Here is a 21,390-nt window from a genome sequence, read left to right on the forward strand (position 1 = left end):
AACGCATCTACCCCTTCAAAATCTATGCATCTCTGCCTCCATCCTCCCTGGCAGTCCATTTCCATTCCATTCCCACCTCATTCCTCTCTTTTTTCCATTTTTTCAACATCCTGTACTATTTTCTTACAAGTCTATTTTGTGGGTTTTGCAATCCCATTGAAATTTATTTTCCCTAACAACTGTTTGAGCATTTGCAAATTTAGGGTGACCAAATGCTAAATACTACAGGGCTTTAACAGTGGTATAAAGAGGGAATTCCGCCCCGAGGTTTCGGCAAGGGGCGGCATAGAAATGTTATAATAATAATAATAATAATAATAATAATAATAATAATAATAATAATAATTTCATAGTCATACAAACTACCCCTACAGAAATTTCCTGTCCTATATAACTTTTAAAGGTACAGACGCCCCGTCTTCCTTTGCAGCAGACCAACTTATCTGCAAATGTTTGGGTTATTCATAATCTGTTGATCCTTCCATGCACGGGTTGTGTGCGTTCAACTACACAGCAATAAGCCCAAGAAAACTTGAATCAGAAATAGAAGGAATGGCATTAATATTAGCTGCCATTTCAGCCAGATCTTGCCCTTTTACAGATTATTGACCGTTAAAAGGACCATAAAACAAGTGCATGCCTAAAACACGACAAAACAGAAGCCATATAAAAGCAGTAAGCAGAATTAAAAACAAAGAGCAGCCAACAGTAAAAAAAAGAAAGAAGAAGAAGGTAATGCAGAAAGGATTAAGCTGGATTTTTGAAACGGCGGGAGTTCCTCGCCTTTCATTACAGGCAGGGAGTCAATATGTGCAGCAAGCTGCAGAAGAGGGAAGTGAACATTTGATATTATTGGATTTATCAGGTCTTCCCTTCTCTGCTTTTCCCACTGAGATGCTATGCGAATCTTATAAGGACCATGCCTTTAGCAGGACCATTCGAAGGGTCACCAAAGAGTGAGTTGGGGTTTAATTGCTTTATCAAGTGGGGTGGTCAGGAAAACGGGGCAGCAGAGAGAGAGAAGTTGGTTTAACATGGAAGTCATGACACCTGCATCCAGGCATAGTCTTCAGATACAGAGTGGGAGGATATTGGCAATCCTATACTGTCTTCTCATAAGTCAGTTCCCTTGTTTCTACTTGACCTCATGCCCAGGTGAAAGTAGTTGGCATTGCAAGCTTTTTTGGGCCAGCTCGTCTGGTCATTTCAGAAACTGCCCCAGGCAACAAAATAAGGTGGGTGTCATGGGAGGCATGGCAGAGGACACACCCTAAAGACTGAATAAAAATTATTTATTTCCCGCTTTTAGGCTTCCCAGACTCCAGTCCAATCTGCAGCAGCCCAGAGTCTGCAGGGCACTCCCCAGGAATCCAGCCCCACACGCCGTACAGACAGCACCGTGGGTGGCCACCAGGAACGGTGGCCAGCATGCCCACTCTCTTCACCCATTTTCCATGCCCTCCACCACCACCACTGCAGGCAGCAGTGAGCAGGGAAGGAGGCTGGCCAGCAGGAACTGCAGCCGGGAAGCATTGCCAGTTGCACGGCTGTGGATCTGGAAATGCTCACAACTTCTTCCATTCTCTTCCTCAGAGAGGGCTGAACCCTAGAAGGAGCCCAACAGGCAGGCATACACTGGGTTCCAGAGGAGCAAGTACCCAGAAAGGTGTCTCCAGAGATCCTTTGGTGCCCCCAGACACCACAATCTTTACCGCCGAATTAGACCCTTCCATGTGCGATGCAAGCTTGAGATTGGGCCTAGGATTGCTGGGATAAAGAAACACATTTTTGAAAATTACATTCAGCAATTCCCTGGCTCTGTCTCCAGGCTTAAACTAAGCATGCCACGTTTCTTGTTAATTGGGCAATAGAAATAAAGAGAAGCATGGCGGTTTTCTATATTAAGACACCTATCAATTAATTTTAGAACATGTAAATTACATGATCTAAGATTAATCTCCAGGTTTGCTAATACAGAAATAAAACAGCCAATGGTTGAGAAATTGGGGAGCATTTACTAGTGACTGAAGGAAGGTAACCCTAGAAAGATTTTCTTGTAGAGCCCTTTGGAAGGATTCCAGCAGTGAGTTCCTCCAACCCGGCAGAGTTGGGACCTGCTAACTGAATTCTTTCTTTGCTGGTTTGGGGGCCCTGACAAAGGACAAACTTTGCCACCTCCTAAACGAGCCCTCCGCTAAAGGAAGAGCATTGCTAGGGCTGACCGAGAGCTCACAATTTTCCAGCAAGTTGCCATGACAGTGTGCAAAAGTGGCACGTACGGACAGGGGACACACGCAAGGTAGGTGCAGCTCCTGGATGCAGGAGTGGACATTCTGAGCTGGAAAACATCAGGCACCCTGTTCATTCCAGAAGTGCTTCTGCCTTTACTAGGGCCCACAGGAAGCGCACACCACAAATCACAGCTTTTCAGCTGCCACCACCAGAATGAAAGAAATGTGCATCCAGACTCAAACTATATTTGAGTTAGAGTCTTTTTCTCCTCTTTTTTCGTCTGAGCGCTTTTTGTACACCAATGATTTTCTTGTATAACGTGAAAAATATTTGAAGCTGCCCTTGCGATGGCTTATCTCATTTCTTGATCTAGCTGCTGGAGCCCAAGGATTAAAAGATAAGCCGTGACGCACAAAGTGGTGAATGTCAGAGCTTCCCCCGTGAGAATCTCACCTTCATTAGACATACCTTAGCAGAAAAACAATAAACTAATATCAGGCAGCATTAGATCATTTTGCAGGACAAAGGAGGGTGTGTCCCACTTGTGAAGGACAGTCCTCTATTGGAAGGCCACCTCTAATGTTTGAATTGTCAAACCCAGTTTAAATATAAAGAAGCAAAGGTAACAAAGGCCTTGACTGCCCATCTGCAGTTGGCAGCTGAACAACAGGCCAACAGGCTGAGCAGGAACATGGGTCACGTGGCCCCACTAGGGAGAGCTGTATTGCACTTCTACTGAAATCACAGAAATTATTTCCACTTTCAAGTCTTTCCCTGTACATTAGCTTAGCTTAGTAATGCATTCTACTCTTGGCAATGCACGTGTGCTTGATGCATAAAAGGACAGTTCAGGCCAGGGGCCAAGAAGAATGGCTTGGATCTCGTCACCTGCTCTCCTGCATGACACCCGCCCCCCCCCCGCCCCCCCGATGCTTTTATCACCTATCAGCTACTTACAAAGTTTGGTAGGGGTGGGGGATCAGGGAGGCAGTTTGCTAAAGGCATATGAGAATAAAACAAAAGGACTGAATGAAGTCAGGAGAACACAAACATAAGAACATTCAGGAAAGGCAGACATGAGTGTGTCTCACGTGTGCCCCAGAGGACAGGTCTTTCAGGACTGGGACATTGGCACTTCTAAGGTGTACACGGGGAGCAAAACTAGAGGCATGGATTTCTGGTCAGGACAGGAATCCCACCTTAATTCTAAAGCTGTTCTTACAGTATCAGTCTTTTAGCAGCCGTATTATGGCAGAGCTTTTGCTCATGTTGCCCTGACAATGGATAACCCTTGATAGATACCTGCCCCACTTCCCAGGACTAGCACCCCAATTAGTTTCCTGAGTCACCAGCCCCTAAAACCAATCTTGATTATTCCTTTCCATCCAGTATGGAAGGCAATAGAACAGCCTTCCCCAATTTCTCTAAAGGCTGAGAATTGCAATCCAATGCCTCTGAAGGAAACCAGGTTGAGAAAGGCTATGGTAGGAATTGAAGGATGCTAAATCCTGATGCAACTCCTAAAGATGGAAACTCAATGCAACTCAGACAATGGTGAAGAATAAAACATTCTTTTCTGATGACCAAATAACAAGTAATAATTTACTTAGTGTTCTATCAGAGAGACACAAGAGGGACAAAGTTATAAAATAAACCTCTGTCAAGAAGGTCAACATTGTAAAGATAAGCCTGTAAGCACATGTTTTGACACCAGATGTCCTAAGGGGTGATGTGGGCCAAGGTAACCACATACAAAAAAGTAACTGAATGTTTCCTGCTAAATATGTTCATCCTTTACTGACGGATGTGTCCTGCTTTTATCAAGTATTGTTTCCTGCTATGACATTTTCTTCTACCATTCATTACAAAAAGCTAAATGCATAGATTGGCTGCACATGATGACTGTAGCAACTGGTCCTGATCAGGGACAGCTCACTCTACGTTTCTGGGGTACACCTACAATAAAGAGTTAACAGGAAGGCTTTGCTGGTGTCGCCTGTCTCTTGCACAATCACACAACAAACTAGGGGGACATTTTTGTCCTCAACAGTGGGCTTTAGTGAGGAGAGAGCCCCATAATCATCACCATCATTAGATAAAGTACATTTTTGTGTATTACTATTGCTATCTACTTTTTATGAGAACAGCTATATAAACAGCAGACTGTTACCACCTCTTCGCTTTGCTCTCACATGTAGGCTTCACAGCTCTGAGGTTCACTTCACAAGAACTGTCACTGATGCACTCAGTGCCATTCATGGGCAAATGTACCTCCTTGTTCTTCATGGTCCTGTCTCAGGTACTTTCCGCACAAAGCCCCTTTGGGTGGGTCTCCAGCTCTGCAGGGAATGGCAGCCCCACACAGCTGGCTCTTTCCAAACGAGTGCTGCCGTCTAGGATGTGGACTCCTAGGCTGATCAGCAAATCTCCTTCCTTTCCCTCCTCACCTCAAAACATCTGGGAGCAACAGCAAACAGTCTTCTGGAGCAGTCTTCCCCATCCTGGTGGCCTTGCAAAGTGCTGCAGGTCTCATCATCCCGGACAGTCTGCCCTGCTGAGGGGAGGCAACGGGAGCTGGACACCTGGAGATCACCAGGCTGGGGAAGGTGGTCCTCAGTTTGTACCTGCCAAGGAAGAAGAAAATAGATCTACTTATGGATTACAAAAAATGTGTTAACTGCCAATTATCTTTTGTCTAATAATTGTTTGTTAGTTTATTATAATTATATCCTGGCTGCAGTTCCCACAAGGGATCCATTCTGCTTATCTGGTCGTCCTCCTTGCCGTTTCACACTCACAACCACCTGCCCTGTGAGGCAGATTGGGTTGAGGCTCAGCAACTGCCCAAAGTCACCCAGGGAGCTTCATGTCCAAGTCAGAAGTAGAACACAGACCTTCCAATTCCCAGTTCAACACGCAAACCGCTAGGCCATGCTGGAGTCATGACATGCCTTTGCCTGGCCTCTGCAATACCTGTATTACCTCTAGAGGGGGATTAGGCTAAATCTTCAAGTTAAACAATATATTCAATAATTCATATATTAAATAGTACTAAAGTTCAATTGTATTAATTGATGCTCTCTACCCACAGCTGCCATATATTTCCCTACTGCTATTTTAGCCTCATTCCAAATCAAAAACAAATTTGCTGAATCTGTCACAAGTTTGACTGATGTAGACGGCTAGAAACCAGAAGTAAATGGCTTCTAAGAGGGGTCAGCCATGCCTCTGGAAAGTCGTAAATGTACAACAGCTGCAAAACCCACTGTGATATTTGCAGAATGTGTTGGAGGCTCATTCTGCTTCAGTTTAATCAGAATTTAGCCAGTTTGCCATTCCTAGAATTCAACTCAGAACCAAACACCTTCTGCAATGTATTTCCAACCTTCTATCTTTCTGCGTATTTCTAAATGTACAGTGCAATTTGCAGAAGAAAAAAAGATGCATTCTAAATATATTTTTAAAAAGCTAGTGAAAATGCACACACACATTAATCAATGGGAATAAAGTGTGTATATACCAAAAGCACAATAGGGGGAAAAGTGCATGAAACTAGATCTCTCGAATTATGCAAAAAGGAAGCGAACAAAGTTCTTCATGCAGGAAATCTTGGAAAGTTTGGCCCTTGCTGATGCATGCATCCCTAGATATTTGGCAGTGCACATTACAATCACCAGCCTTGGTTGGTTGGTTGGTTGGTTGGTTTTTTAAAATTCAATTTTCCAGAGGAAGTCAAACCGACACCATCCTAAGCAGGCAGCTCAACCCTACATTCTCCCATATCCATAAAAGTAGGGCACCATTCATTGAAGGGGTTGAATGTTGCAGAATCCTGTAAACCACTTCCTTTTGTTGCTCACGTTTCACACCAAACCTCGCCCCTTGACTACCTCTAATATTTCATATTAGGGCTCAATCTTATGCTCATTAAGAAAGGGCAAAAATACTACAACTCCCAGGATTCCCCACCCCCATGGGACGCAATGAGGAGGGAGTTTCTAAAATAGAAGAAAAGGATCCCGGCGTTCTCTATCTTGCTCTCTCTCATTTCTGTCTCTGAACTCTCTTCCACTAGGGAAGTAGGACACTGACCACTGTCTGACTCCACCCATTTGACATTTCCCTCCCCCTTTCTGAGGTTTCCTGCCTAAAGTTATTTCTCTCACGCCACTCCTGTACTTCAGCTAATTGCCGTGGCTGTCCTGGCTTCCCCGCTTGGGGATTCACAGCCAGATCACCCCCAGGCAGAGAGACTTTCGAGGAGTAGCCTTTCCACAACATTGGAGCTTTCACCATGGACCAACCAGGGTTCCGTGTTCTCCACATTCTCTTGGGCTTGTCCTGGGCACAGCTGGGTGAGTTGAATCAAAGGCTTCCTTTCTCCTGCTCTTCCATTGGTCTCCTCTGGGGCATCGGATCCCTTGCCTGCCCCCAGAGTTGCCCTCTTTCCTGGAGAAGGTTGGCCTTACTCTGGCCATGGCTTGTCAGGACATGGGATCACCTTCCTACCACACCCTTGCCCCACACAGCTTCTCTTCCCCAGGGTCAGAACAAGCTGTCTTAAAGCACACAGAATGCGTTTCTGCATACGTACATGGGCAAGCCAAAAATGTTCCTTAATTCTGATGAGGCGGCTGAGAGTGATGGGAATTGCAGTCTAATGCATCTGAAGGGCACTGGGTAATGCCAGGCTAATAATGGATCTGAGGTGGGCATAGTTATGCAACCCTCCCCTCCCTGCACTGCCTCTATGGGGGAGGGGTGCCCTCATTGAAACCCCTTCCCCCCTTGGTTTACGTCAAAGCTAAATCTTCTTTCCTCTCCTTTTCTATTTTGGGCATTCTGTTCTGATGGAAAGGCTTTGTTCCAGTGTGATCCCCATTAGACACGGGTTTAGTGTTGTTAAAATAAAAAAAGAACTTCGGAATATTTCAGCTGATGCAAGTGTGCCGAAACCAGTGCCAGCTTCAGGTTTTTGTGGGCTCTCGGGCAGGAACTTCCATGGCCGCCTCCCCAGTGAGAGCACCTTCCCCCTGCTGTGGTCAGCAGCCCTCTGGTGCTCCTTCCCCATCATTGCTGCACCTGCCAGCTTGATGGGCAGAGAGCCAGGGCAGAAGAACACAAGGGCCACCACTGTCTGGGCCAGAGCAAGAGGCGCGGAAGGAGTAGCTTGTACTGACAGGGAAGTATGAGTCAACGCTGCTGCTTTTTTCCAGCAGGCCTCTGCCTGGTGCAGGCAAGTATAATGTCGGGGTCACTGTGGGTAGGTGAGCAGCCATGCCTCCCCTTCAACCCAGCCTGCTTGACTTGCGTCAGCTTCGATGGGCTCCTTGGTCCCACAGCCCCTCCTCTGCTGCTTTGTACAGAACACTAGGGAAGGTGGTTACAGCAGCTTCTGCAATCCCAGAAATGCTGGGTGCAAAGAGCTTCCGTGCCCCCAATTAATATACCGAGCTAAATGAACCCATTGTCTGACTTGGCTTCCCATGTCCTTAAGAGACCTTCCTATCGTCCTCTTTTCTAAATGGAAGGAGGCAGACTTCCTTCTCCTTCTGCCCTGCCCTCTGTCCATCATGGACCATCTCAGGTCACCACCTATGAGTGATGAGAAATGTCCCTGAACTGCAGCTTCCATCAGACCCACCTGGCATGTCCAAGATCTTAGGTATAGTTCACAACATCTGGAGGGTGCTAGCAGAGAGCAAGCCCCATTGAACAAAAATGGGTCTTAATTCCAGAGGGATCCAGCATTTTGACAGCAACCAGTCTGCTCATTTTCTGCTCTTTCTTATTTATAATGTTAGATTTATATTTAGCACCCTCAGTGCATAGGGCACTGGAGAGAGGAAGTCTGCGGTCTCGGCGTTTGGTTGTTCAGATTCTCCCTTTGAGGACAGAGTCGGTGCTCCAGTGTCAGAAGGGGAAGTGTTCGCCACCCCCTTGCCACCGGTGCAAGAGAAATCAGAGAGGGGCAATGCTGGGAAAGTGATGAAAGGAAGGAGAGAGAAATTCTGTGTGCATGGGATCCCTGCATTAAGAGATCCGATACCGACCTCCTTGTTTGGGGGCTTCCAATTATCAAGGGTGCAAAAGAAAGCACAGGAGGACAGGCCGTGGCCCCAAGGAACTTCCAATTACCAAGGGGACATAGAAAAAGAAACAGAGTGAGTCAGAAGGGGTCTCCTGGGCCATCTAGTCTGACCCCCGGCTCCACTCATGACATGCCTGCCATGTGCATGTCCAGCCTATCCTTAAACGCCCTCACCCACGGGGCTTCAACCAGCTCCTGTAAAAGCCCATTCCATACCCTAGGGGACCTAAGCATCGGGAAGTACTTCCTGGCATCCACCCTAAGTCGTGGTTCCCTGAGCTTTGCTCCATTGGAATGCATCCTGCTCTCCAATGCAGGGGGAAAGAGGTCATGACCCACCTGTGCATGGTGGCCCCAGAGATTTGTAAACCACCCAGAGAGTCCTCTGGGCTACTAGGGTGGTATATAAATGCAAATAATAAATAAATAAATAATACCTGTGTTGCTAACTGGCCCCCTCTGAGTCTCCTCCTTTCAAGGATGGAAAGACTCAGCTCCCTCAGTGGCTCATCCTGCAAAGCAGGCACCATCCCAGTGGCCCTTTGCTGCACAGATTCCAACCTTACCATCTTAATTCTATCTATCTATCAGGCTTACTTTGTTGCTGGGTTGCCTAGAATAGCGGGCTTGCATTCATCCACTTGTTTTCTGCAGTGGCCAGTTTGGATGGGCTTGCCTTGATGCCCTGATCAAAAAGAAATACTCTGTGCAGTTTTGCGTTGTAAACGCAAGTAAATCATTGCACCGTCACGACTCCATATATCCCTGGGGTTTACTTTTGTCACCCAAATCTTATGTACATGTACATAGGATTTATTGATTGATGTTTGATTTCATTTCATTTCTATTCCATCTCATTAGCCAAAATGAGTGCCATTTTGCTGTAGGAAAAAAATAATATACTTTTAATGTAAAAATAATTAAAGTATAACCCTACCTCTAGGTTAATACAGAGCAGGAATTCTAGAATCAGATGCTAAAAATGCACTACGGGGTCTGCAAGAAAATTGGCAGCCAAACAGCCAATTAATTCCACCATTTTACAGACAAGGAACACTGAGTCCGCCATTAACGAGCCATATTATTTCCAGTATTTCTGTCTTTGAGTTTTCTACAGGAGGTCACTCATTTTTGTATCTATTTTCAGTTCGTTTGCCAAATTGAGATCCAAGATCTACAAGAGCTCTTTCTTTCCTCCTTTTAGGCTTCATAGCCTCCTGTTAGCACCGCTGAAACAGAATAACATGCAGTGGCTGGTTCTCTATTCTGCGAAGAAACCAAAAATTTATAAAGCAGATTAGAAAAGTGACGCTCTGAATTGTGTTCTGACAAGGAAACGGGACAGCTTGGTTTGGGGAACCAAGGGTGGGGAACAAGGGCTGCTTCTCCTTCATTAGCTCTCTCCTGAAGCACCTTTGTCACAGTTTGAGATAGAGAAAGAGACCAGGGCTGCCCGCCCAGCCTGTTATTCCATTGGTACAATTGCTGGCAACGTTCTTCCCTGCAGCTTCACTCATGCCCTCCTGGGAAATGAGCTACCAATTTCCCTTATGGAGAAATAGACACCTGCATGCAGTCCCTGTGGCACCGCTAAGAACTAAAACTGTGTAGAGTCAAAACATTTTGCAGCAAAGCAAACACACAGCAGTAAGGGTACCACTCCAGCAGTTTGTCTCTGCAGCTGTTATTGGGTAGTTTTGTATACCAACACTCCTCCTAAACATGTTTTGGCATCTATAGATGTCAGAAAAATCCAGAACGGATACAGATGATGTCTGATTTCTATGAATGTGATCCATGGATTCTGCAGTGAATTGGCATCTTCCACATCACACAGATTTGGCAGATGTGTAGATGATTTCATTACTTTCTGGAATTATAGGCAAACTGAATCATATGAAAATGACTGGAAAATGTTAATATTCTTGCCATTTGAAGCAACAGCAAAAAGTTGTTTATGTATCTCACCATTCTTCAGCTTCTGCAGATTGTAATTTTTTTGTGTGCTTACACACATACAAACACCAAACTTGGAAAGAGATAACAAGTATCATTAACTTTTCCTCAAAGTAGTAAAAGAGGTTTAAGGTTCAATTTTGCATTTTTAGACAAAAAAAGCCCTACAGCTCACAGAATGCCTATGCCAGCTGAAAATTATTATATTCTGTAAACTGTTTTGAGAGCTAATCAAAATGTATATAGGTACTTTAAAAATAAATAAATAAATTACAACCTGCATTGGGCAAAAACAAGAAGCAAGATCTCCTTAAAACAAATCATAAAACTATACATAATATGTTACTAGTTTCAGACTCCACAAGCTGAAATCAACAGAACCAGCTGACTGCATTGCAGAAAAATATACAAGAGATTTATACACAGGGATGGTCAGATGATATAAAAGCTGCTCTATTTCATGAACTGCCAGGTGCCTTATGCAAAAATGCACAAATTGACACTCTCCAAAAAGCACAAGTCCTTCCAAAATACGCAGCCCCCAACATGCATATTTTCATGCCTATTGAAAGTGTTTTCCTATGCCTAAATGTATGTGAAATTATGTAAAATTAAAAGGGCCTGCAAGTCTATGGAATCCATGTGACTCAGGAAATGTTGGTCCACTGATGGATCTCCAGGTTGCATTCTCAGACATTTGAATTCATTTGCATCTGCTGTGGGTTTCTCCGGCACCTCCACAGAGCAGACAGCAAAAGAGTTATTCAGAGAAAGGGCCTGCAAACATTATGTCAGCATGCAAGGTGTAGAGAAATGCATGTCTTTTTATGCTTATGAAAATGGATACAAAATGCTGCTCACATGTTCATCCCAAAGGCTGAAAAATTGCAAACTGATGCAGAAACAGGATGGAATGTGTTGTGCCTGAAATGAAAATGAGCGTCCCTTCTGGCAGCCCCTTGGCAGGTGTTATCTGCTTTCTATCTCTTGCCACCTGACAAGAACTTCAGCACTGTGGTGATGTTCACTCCTCTATTTCCTGTTGATTCAGCTCTGTAGACCACGGGGCTAGAGGTGGCGTGTGCAACTGTGTGCTGTTTTTCTGCAAGTGTACCTTATGAGTGCAGAAACTGGGACGCCTGCTGGGAACGAGGAATACAGTTGATATTGGCCCACACTCTCAGGGACTGCTGGCTGGGGGGGGGGGGAGTGGTGGGCAGGGGGCTCAGAAAGTGTGCAGAGATGCTTTTTCAAGGCCAGATTCCCAAGATAGGCAGGCAGCCTCTGAGGATAGCCAAGACATGCAGTTAGCAGAAGGGGACTTGGAACAAGGGAGTTTTTCGGAGACAGGTGAGGCAGGGCTGGGTCTGGACCCCAGGACACAACATGGACAGAGGAGGATTTGCCATACAGGGAGTAGCATGCAGATTTTCAGAAGGCCCCTTCCAAAGAGGTGGGCCCAGGCATGCTCATAAGGAAAGTTATTGGGAGTGAACACTACACTGGGTTTAACAAACCACTCTGTGCACGCTCAGAGATTCATCCTGGGTGTTTGTGCTGCTGGAAAATACTTTGGTCAGTAAAGAACATTTTGCAAGAAAGGTCTGTGGCTTTCTATGTGCAAAGGAATGAAATTCAGTCCAAACTTATCATCAGGAGCAGAAGTGGCATTATTGTCAATGCCCCACACCACCATGTTTCTAGTCCCTATGGTTGTGAAGCTAGCATGCATGTATACACACACACACACACACACACACACACACACACTGCATAGGCAGCCTGAAGGAAAGTGAAAATGACCTCTCCTAAAAACTACTTTGTGAGAAAGAGGAATGACCTCTCTTAAAAACTCAGGGCCTTCTATCATCACTAGCAGAAGCAGACAGAAAGACAGATGGATTGTATATTCATTTCATAGGATTCTCCTTCTCGCAGCACAGAATATAGATTGCCTTTGGGGCAAAGAGCTGGTGCAGAAGTGGCTTCCTTAGCATGGAGAATGCACAACTTTGGCTGCAACAGCCTGTGACAAACAGGGCAGTGTGGTGGGTTTGGTGTTACTGATCCTCCGACTCCTGGTGTGCAGAAGGCTGGCATGTGGGCATTGGATGGCCCTCCCCATCAATACCTGCCCCCATCAGTTGCACAGCTCCCATCCAGGTAACTTGAAAGAAGATTATTTCCCCATACAAATTATAACTGAGTCATAAAACTGAAAATCACAGAAAATAAGGCTAGAATGCTAAGCAATAGTTCCTTGAAAATTAACACCATCTGAATTAGTACAGAGTTTGGTTTTTTGTTTGTTTGTTTGTTTGTTTGTTTGTTTTTTAGGGTAATGCAAAATAACTATTATTTGCCTTTCAGAAATCTAACACATAAGGCAAAGCTCTCCCCACGTTCAAAAAGCACTTTATCCCTCTCCATATCTCTGGCAGTACAGCTGAGGTCTAGGAACTTGCAGTGCCGTCAGGGCCCCACCTTCCCCTCCTCTCCCCACGACATTTTAAATGCTGAATTCCTCCTCACTCTGTTAAACTATAAATTTGCTATGGGGCCTGTGTTAGACTAACTGGGGGTGGTGGTAACCATGGTTTGCACCTACCTTCTCACCTGAAACCATGGTTTGAAGTAGATTTGCAAGATGTGGTTTGGAGAAGATCCTGGCTCTCACTAAGTGAGCTGCAACAAGCAATTGTTGACTTGTGAATGTGATCCCCACCTCCTGATGCCAGAAAGGAAGGGAGAGAGCGTCAAAGTTAATTTTCACTGAATACTCAGGCACATGCTGTCGCCTCACTTCCGGATTCATTGCTTGGACTCAGGGGGAACACAGTAGCAGGAGTAATTTTGCACCAGGTAGGCTGGTGTGGCAGCTGTTCCTCTTTGTGCACAAAACAGATCTGATACTTTGGTTTAAATGTCTCTCAGAAGGATGGAAAAGTCCCATGGAACAAAAGCCTATGAGTACATGGACGAGCATTGAGCAAAAACTAGTGAGAATTTTCACCTTGAGAACTGAGGGCAGAAGAGAACAGGGTGAAAAGTGAGGGTGGATTCAGAAATGGATGGAATTCAGCCCAAGGCTTGGGGCTCCTACCTCAAGTGCAGCTGCAGTTCTGCTGCAGGTGAAATGGAGCGGCCACAAAGCGAGCGACAGATTGTGGGGAGGAAGGTATTTCTATACAGCATGAACAGGAACAGAAGTACAGAGACCAGACCTCAAGATCAAGATCTTAGCTCCAAACCATCCACTTTTCTTCGCTTCAGTGCACAGAGTCAAACCCAACATTAATGTTCCCAACCTGCCCCACCCAGCAAGATTTCTTTCCCATTGCAAAATTCTGCCAACTGCTGCATGGAGAGACCTGAATGTTCCTCTTAGAGACCTGTCATCTCTCCTGTTATGCAAACAAAGATCTGGTGGAAATGAATGGGGAATAATGTCAATGTAATAATAGCTCAAACACTATTTCTTTTTCTTTTAGGAGCTGCCCAACAGAGCGGTAAGAACCTATCCACCCTCCTTTTTGTAATGCTTGCTGCTAACTTTGGAAATCAGAGTTGAGAAAACCTGGAGGCATGCAGGACCTGTGTAAAGTTTTAGCAGAAGCCCAAGAGCTACTAAACAGTGCCTGGTACAAAAGACAGACCCTCAGAACTAAATGGCTCTGAACCCTGACCGGGAATTTGTGTTGCGTGTGAGAACTGAAGGAAGTCTTTCACACACACTCAGGTCACTCACAGTGAACACAAGCATTCTTCTTGTCAACAGTATAATTGGAGAGGGGGTGATTCTATTACTGCAACTGTTGCATAATTAGGAGGCAGAAAACTTTGCTGATCTACTGCAAATTGGGGGGGGGGAATGGAAACACAAAACAAAGAAACATTTACTTAGATGGTGCAGTCCTCACTTTGGTATTTAAAGTGCGCAGCTGTTGCTTAAGGTTTCAGTTCCTTGCTCTCTTTTCTCCCAAACTATTCCTCTTCAAGCAACTATTTATAGACCACTTTGCTTCCCACTTTCAGCCAAGATGAATATGCCCTTTCTTGTTCGGATAACTTGAAAGTGATTTTGTGTGTGCGCATCCCACTTCTGAGTGGCAAGATATTTCAGGGCTCCCTGCCTTCACTGGGGATTCTATTTCCTTAGAAAGCGGTCACTAGAAATTGATGATATTAAGATAGTATTGGGTTTATTTTTACAAATATGGGAAACCGAGCATAAGATGGAGATGGGGATTTCACAACGGTTGCACTCTGATAGTCTCAGTTCCAGCAGACTAGACTTCCGGCCTCCCACATTGCCTTCACTTGCCATTCACATTATTGTTGTTGTTGCTCACTATTATTATTATTATAAAATTACATTTACTTTGCATTGAGGCAGGTTGGGCTGAGAGTGTGTGGGCAGCCCTGTTCAGTTCTAGTCCCTGTTCAAGCTTCATGGTTGAACAGGGACTAGAACCCAAGTCTCCTGGCTCACCAGCCCAACTCCGGGGGAGAAAGAAGTCAGCCTCCTTGGACTATCCTAGTTCTCACTGAACCACATCACCAGACCTAGTTATCAACTCTGCCTTAAGAGCAATTGCCCCAAGACTCCCACTCTGATCGCTCTTCTAATCTAAATCTTACAATGAAGAATCACATCCTTGGAAGACAGCCTGAAGCTCAGCGGCACTGGCTGCAGGAGCACCTGAAAAAATCATTCAGGCCAAGCCAGCCTCAGAGCCCAGTGCCTTCCTTATGCAAATGCCCCCACACAGAGCTCCCAGGGGCTCCTGTCCAGAGCCATATCTGCAGACTTCCAGCCATGCCACAGCACCTGGCATTTTGCAGTCTGCTCATTTGGACGCATACGTATCCGTCAGTTCCTAAAGGGGCAGGTCCTTGAGATATCCAGGCCCTGCAGGGCAGCCTCCCCAAAGCTGGAGAACATTTAAATCTCCCGAATGGCAGGCAGCAAGGCAGCCACAACTAACTCTGCCTGCTCCCTTTGGCAGAACAGGGAACCACACTCCTGCTGCCGTTGTTCAGGCCAACAGGCCCAGGACAATTTCCTGCCTGAGGAAATGAAGGAAATGCAAATGGAGTCAAGCTGCTGAGCACCCTAGGCCAGTCAAGACATTTTGGTCCTGGGGGAGCAGGGGGAACGGACCAGTTTGCACAGTGCCAGCACCTCTGATAGGTTAGGGTGTCTTTTAACCCTGTGCATGCCTGTCTTCTGACAGATCTTTGTTCCAAGTTACCCACACTTGGGTGAGTTTTGTTTTGATGTCCAAACATGGCGAGAGGGGGGTGTTGGGGTGAGCATCCCTCGGACAACGAGGGGGCACACAGCAGCCTGCTCGCAGCAGGTTTGGGCAGCATTTGAGTCCCCATGGGGTGAAGTGGCAGCTTGGCACCCATGAGCAGGATGCCCCCCCCAACACACACACACACACAGCTCAAACAAGCCACGGGGAGCAGTGGTTCTTGGGTAAACCAGGTCAATGTCACAAGCATCTCTGCTCCCGTGGCCACAAAGATGCGATCGTGATAAATTAAGTGACAGACCATTTGCCGACGCTGCTGCAAGTCTCGCACAGTCTGCAGCCTGAGGCAGTGGCCTCGCTCTGACAGGTGGCAGAGTTGGCCCTGGCTCCGGGTAGGCCGGGGTGGGCTGCAGCCCTGGGAAGAGAACAGGCTGGGAAGGCGAGGCTGCCCCATCTCCTGCCGCATCAGAAGGTTCATCCACAGTATCTGAACGTTCCCTGGTCTGCGTCAAGGTGTGTTCCTCCAAAATTCCCCTCCCTTTCATGGTCATTCTATCTGCCTCAAGCCCTGCAGTCCCAGAGTGAGGATAAGCATTGCCCAGACGTCCAGGGGGAAAGGGCTCGAGTCCCACGAATGCCGGCCAGCTCCCGATGGGCTCCGTCCAGAGAGTTTGATCCCAGGGACCGCTGCTGCCTCCGTGCTCCTCACCATTCCGGCTCTCATTCTCCCCAGGCTGCAACGACTGCTACATGCTGCGTCCGAGCACCATCGCGGGCATCGTGCTGGGGGATTTGCTGCTGACGTTGCTCATTGCGCTGGCTGTCTACTTCGTGGCCCGCCACATCTCTTGCCGATCTGCTCACAGTGGTGAGGAGCAAGGGGCTGCTCCCATCCTCTTCCAGGGTGGCACCACCGTGCTACAGCCAGGGGGCTCCAGCTGCAAGGCTCTTCCCATGGACTGGATCCATTCTCCGCGGGAACCATGGAAGGGCCTTTTTCCTGCAGCTTCAGTACAGTGCTGGGGAAAATTTTTAGAGGGTTTGCATCTGGAGAGGGGAGCAACAGCTCCTCCTCACAAAACAATTCCTGCCCCCTACAAGGCAGTTTAAGAAAAGATTCAATTAGTGCCAGCGGGAGTTATTTTTAGCTGTTTCGCTGACATGCCAGGAGAACTGTGTTGCGTTTCAGCTCCCCCTCACATGAACAATCCCCATCTGTATGGCCATTGAGCTTCTGGGGCAGCAAATTTGCATGGGCGCTGATGGAAACATCTGGCCCCAAACCATTTCAGTGCCTAGAATGTCCCCTAGTGTGTTAGAAAAAGCATAGTCACTGGTCTGGCATGCGTGCAACTGAAGGAGATGGGCAGCCTGCTTGCATGCAAAAGAATGTGCACAGAATGTGCTTTTGGGCAAGGAATCCATCCCCTGGCTTGGGCCTCATCTGCATAGCTGAGCAGAACCCCAGCACAGAAACACACGCACATGATGTCATATTCCCTGCAAAAGCAGGTCCCCCGATCGCCCACCCTCTCAGCACCTCCCCTGTGAGAAAGGTGCCAGGAAATGTAATTATTTACCTTTTTAAAAGGCAAGGAAGAGGGGACGGGACACAGAATTATGCATGGTGTGCAGAAATGGGGAAGGGGGATGTTTTTCTCCCTCTCCCAAAATACCAGCAAGCCAAGGTCACCCCATGAAGTTAAATGGTGGGAGATCCAGGACAGATAAAAGGGAGAATTAAATGGTGGAATTCACTTCCCTGTGGCCACCAAATTGGACAGCTTTCAAAGGAGGTTGGGCAGATTCATGGAGGAGGAGGCTACCAACGGCCACTGGTCCTAATGTCTTTGTGCTACCTCCACCATCAGCAGCAGAGTGCCTATGTACACCAGTTGCTGGGGAAGATGGATGGGGGTGGCGTTGCCCTTGCATTCTGCTTGCAGAATCCCATGGGCAGCTGGTTCCCACTGCATGCTCAGAATGCGGGACTAGTTTGTTGGATCGAGTGTGACTTTTCTTAAGTTCTTACCCTCCACTGATCCAAATTCAGAGTCTAGACATCTGCCACGATTGCCAGGTTGAAAAGAGAGAAAATGGCAGAAGAAATTGCATCCACTTTTTGCATTCCTAACTTCAGGAATCTAATTTGGAAAAGCCACAACCACCCGTGGTTAAGGAAAGGGGAGGGGTAGAAAGATTAGACCTGCTTTGCTTGAAGACAATGCAGCTTCCGTTGCCTGCAGCTCCAGGTAAGGCAGGGAAAATTCGTAGCTGAAACCCTGGTGTGGCACGGCCAGTCAGTGTTGACAATACTGGGGTGGGTGAACCAAGGACATGGTTTTCTACATTCTTGTTTGGGGTGAGAAAACAACAACCTCCCTCTGCTCTTTCTTCTTAGGTGGCGTAAACAAGGCGCAGAATGAATCCCCCTACGAGGTGAGTGTGGGGGTGACTGGGGAGCCTTGCCTTGGGTGGTGCTGACTGGGAAGTCCAAGGATCAGAAGTGGGCCAAGCCCAGCTTTGTTGCTGCTGTTCTTTGGGTTGCCGTAGTTGTTTTCCTCCCTGTGGACTTGCACCTCTAAGATGCACCCAGTTGGCACCTTTGTAAACAGTGTGAGTCGCACAATTTGCATGTATTGGAAACTGGAGCCTACATAGTCCTCGTGTGATGTGGGCAACGTGTGTCTTAACTCATACGACGATGAGTCAGTGCCAGCATGGCACTAACAAGCAGAAATCCAAGCCGATGGGGCGTTTTATGAAAATCCCATCTGTTCAGCCCCTCTTGGGTGCCACACACATCCCTGGCCTGCTGAGTGGGCACACTGAGATAATCAAGAATTTGCAGAAAGGAAAATCCCTGTCTCTCTGCCTGGCCAGCAGGCCAATCTGTGACATTTGCGGTCCAGGTTGAGATGTGGTTCAAAACCCTTAACAGAAATTGCTCCTCATTGACTCACAGGGATCCTTTCCCTGTGGGGTGCAGAACCAAACCTGGTGCACCTGTGAGCCTTACTCAGCCCCCTGGGGTCCCAGATAACCACCCTTTCCCTACCCCCTTTCCCTGAACACCTGCTGTTTGAGGTGTTGCTAGTTTTTGAGCAATTTCATCTCCATTCGCGGTGGAGAAATTTAGCCTCTTCTAATGCTTAGCTATCTGCAAAAGAGCTTGAAGATAAAATCTACTAGAATCTGCTGGTATTTTGGCCCTGTCCTTTGCCTTTGGCCCCATCCACCAGTGGAATGTGGCCCCAGAGTGTTTTTCTGAAATGTAATTCAGCACCCTATTTAAAATAACTCTCAACATTGCCTGTTTGCATTTCTTTCCTTCCAGTTCTATACCTTCCTTCCAAAAGATCCTGGGATTTCTAGTCTGATGACAGAATTCCCTTCTCCCCTAAAACTACAGTTCTCAGATATGATAGCTTCTCCCTCTGGGAGCTTTAAAGAAAGATTCAGTAAATCCATAGTTTAATTCAGTAAATCATAGGGTGAGTACTCAGAGGAGGGCTTTCTCTGCGGCAGCGCCCAACCTGTGGAATGCGCTCCCCAGAGAGGTTCGCCTGGCGCTGTTGTTGTTGTTGTTGGGTTTTTTTTTGGGGGGGGGGGTTGGCACCAGGCCAAGACCTTTTTATTTAAACACTATTTTAACAGTTAATGGTTCACTTGTTGATTTTAAATTGACCGGGCTGTTTCCACTATTTTATGTATTTTATTTATTTGATGAATTTTTTGTATTTTATACGGGATTTTAATGATTGTAAGCCGCCCCGAGGCTCATGCGATGGGGCGGCATATAAGTTGTCTAAATAAATAAATAGGTTCTCTCAGTGGTTCTTGGCCTTAAGACATACACAGAAGCTTCATATTGACCAAATCTTGAGAATAAAGAATAGGTAAGGGCTGTTGCCACAGATCAACATGGCCAACCATCTGCCAAGGGCCCATGGCCAACCCTTTTCCCCCCAACACCATGGGGACGTCCATCTACCACCTACCTCTCCTACCACCAGCTGATGATTGAGGGCACCCCATGCCTGCCCACAGTTGTGTCCCTCCAGTGCTGGCCAGCAGAGCAGACATCTTAACCTCATTCAGACTCCCCACAATGCAATTGCCAATGTCAGCAGGTGGCATGATGCCTTGGAGAACCTAACATGGCAGCTGTCTGCCACAGGACCCTCCTGAAGGCTGAATGGGCACCCAACCTCTTGCTGTTTCTGGTGACTATGTGGTGGCCATCTTAACTGTGTGTGTAATCCATTTCTTTTTATGCTGTTTTCAGAAAGATTCTTATTTTTTTACCGGGTGCATATTGTTAGCCACTCTGAGTGCCATTCTGGGAAGAAAAGTAAGATGTAGGTTAAATAAGCAACTGATAACACCAGGTAAACACACCTGTGGGGAAATGGAGGTGAGGTGAATGAGAGGCAGTGGTGGCAAGCCAGCCCTGGGGGAGAGCTTAGCAATTGACAGGGGGCATCAGTTGCGAAGGTCCAAGAGCCCACTAAAATGTGGCACCAGTCCTGGGCTGTTGCCTGTCATTATAACCTAGAAGCACCCAGCCACTTTCAGAACAAGGATTTGGGACTACATGCCCGCAAACTGCCTAGAAAGCCTTCTCTGTTGGTTGATACGGAGGTGAAATACATTGATTGTTGTGGTCATCTAATGGGGCTCCCCATAGGATTTCTTGCAAGGAAAGAACTTCTAAACTGCCTGAGCAGCATAGCTACACCTTGACACTCTGCTCCTCTCTTACCTCCTAGGAGCTTCAAGCGCACAGAATGGATGTTTATAGTGATCTGAAGACTCCTCAGTCCACTTACAAATAGTCTTCCTTCTCATCTTGTTCTGTTGAACTTTACAAGCTCCGAAACAGCTTTAGCTTTAGAAGCTCCAAAATCGAAGATATCTGTTCAAGTCTGCTCGGAAACTGAACTTTCATGGCAGGCTTTTCAGCATGAATTCAGTTCTTTTCAGTATGTACTTTCTCTGCTGTGACGATCTGACCCATTTTAGGGTATGTCCCTCACACGTGCACACACATCCATGGTAATATGGATAAAATTTCCCTGGGTTGCCACACAGTGTGGAGAAGTTGGAGAAGAAGGGCATCCCAGGGCTACCCAACCAGGGGCCTTTTCCTCAGGCCGTGGCCAGTGGCCACGTGTGTGCTGCAACCCAAGCCATGCCTTCCTGCAAAGTACATGTGCCAAAAACAATGGTGCCTCTCAAGTTTCGTTTTTGCCCAAGAACCAATGGATCTGGTTCCATACTCAGAGTAAACCCATTGAAATCAATGGGAGTCATGTCAGTCATGGCTGACGGAAGGTGCAATTCTATGTGGGTTTACACCTACAAAAGTCCATGCTGACTGGAGAATGCTGAGAGCTATAGCATGTTTTTCGTTCTAAATATGTATAGGATTATGTCCGTAAAGACCCTTAGATTTCAGCAGATCTCCTTGAAGAATGATCAGATCTGGGTCCATTCTATTCCTTTTGTGTTATAATTTTCAAATCTAATTAGCACACAATCCTCTGGGATATTTTCCTGCAAGGAAATGAATGAGAACTATTTTAACTTTTTAAGGTTTGATGCATTATTAAGCTGGTATATTTTAAGGTTTTATGTCTGCTTTTTGTGATTTGCCCAAAGAACTTTGTCAGTGGAACTGCACAGAAATGGAATGAGGACACTGCCTCATGCCAGGCCAAGCTATTTGTCCTGGTGGCCCTGCATTTCAATGACAGCAGAAAGGACCTGGAAAGGCATCTCACCTTAGACCAAAGGATAGTTAGGAAGGAAAGAAAACACCTGTGTCAAAGATAACAGTTTCCCATT

The 21,390-nt window shown here is 46.5% G+C and overlaps 1 protein-coding gene across 1 annotated transcript; it reads left to right on the forward strand.

The window, feature by feature from the left end:
• Nucleotides 1-6,406: 6,406 nt before the first annotated feature.
• On the forward strand, nt 6,407-21,170 carry LOC123025938 (transmembrane immune signaling adaptor TYROBP). The gene is made up of 5 exons (XM_044435102.1): nt 6,407-6,587; nt 13,771-13,788; nt 16,274-16,408; nt 17,942-17,979; nt 20,313-21,170. The coding sequence occupies exons 1-5, from the start codon at nt 6,527-6,529 to the stop codon at nt 20,376-20,378; spliced, it is 318 nt and encodes a 105-aa protein (XP_044291037.1). The 5' UTR covers nt 6,407-6,526; the 3' UTR covers nt 20,379-21,170.
• The last annotated feature ends 220 nt before the right edge of the window (nt 21,171-21,390 follow it).

Source organism: Varanus komodoensis, unplaced genomic scaffold, assembly GCF_004798865.1.
Source record: "Varanus komodoensis strain SLA01 unplaced genomic scaffold, ASM479886v1 scaffold29_1, whole genome shotgun sequence".
Taxonomy (NCBI): domain Eukaryota; kingdom Metazoa; phylum Chordata; class Lepidosauria; order Squamata; family Varanidae; genus Varanus; species Varanus komodoensis.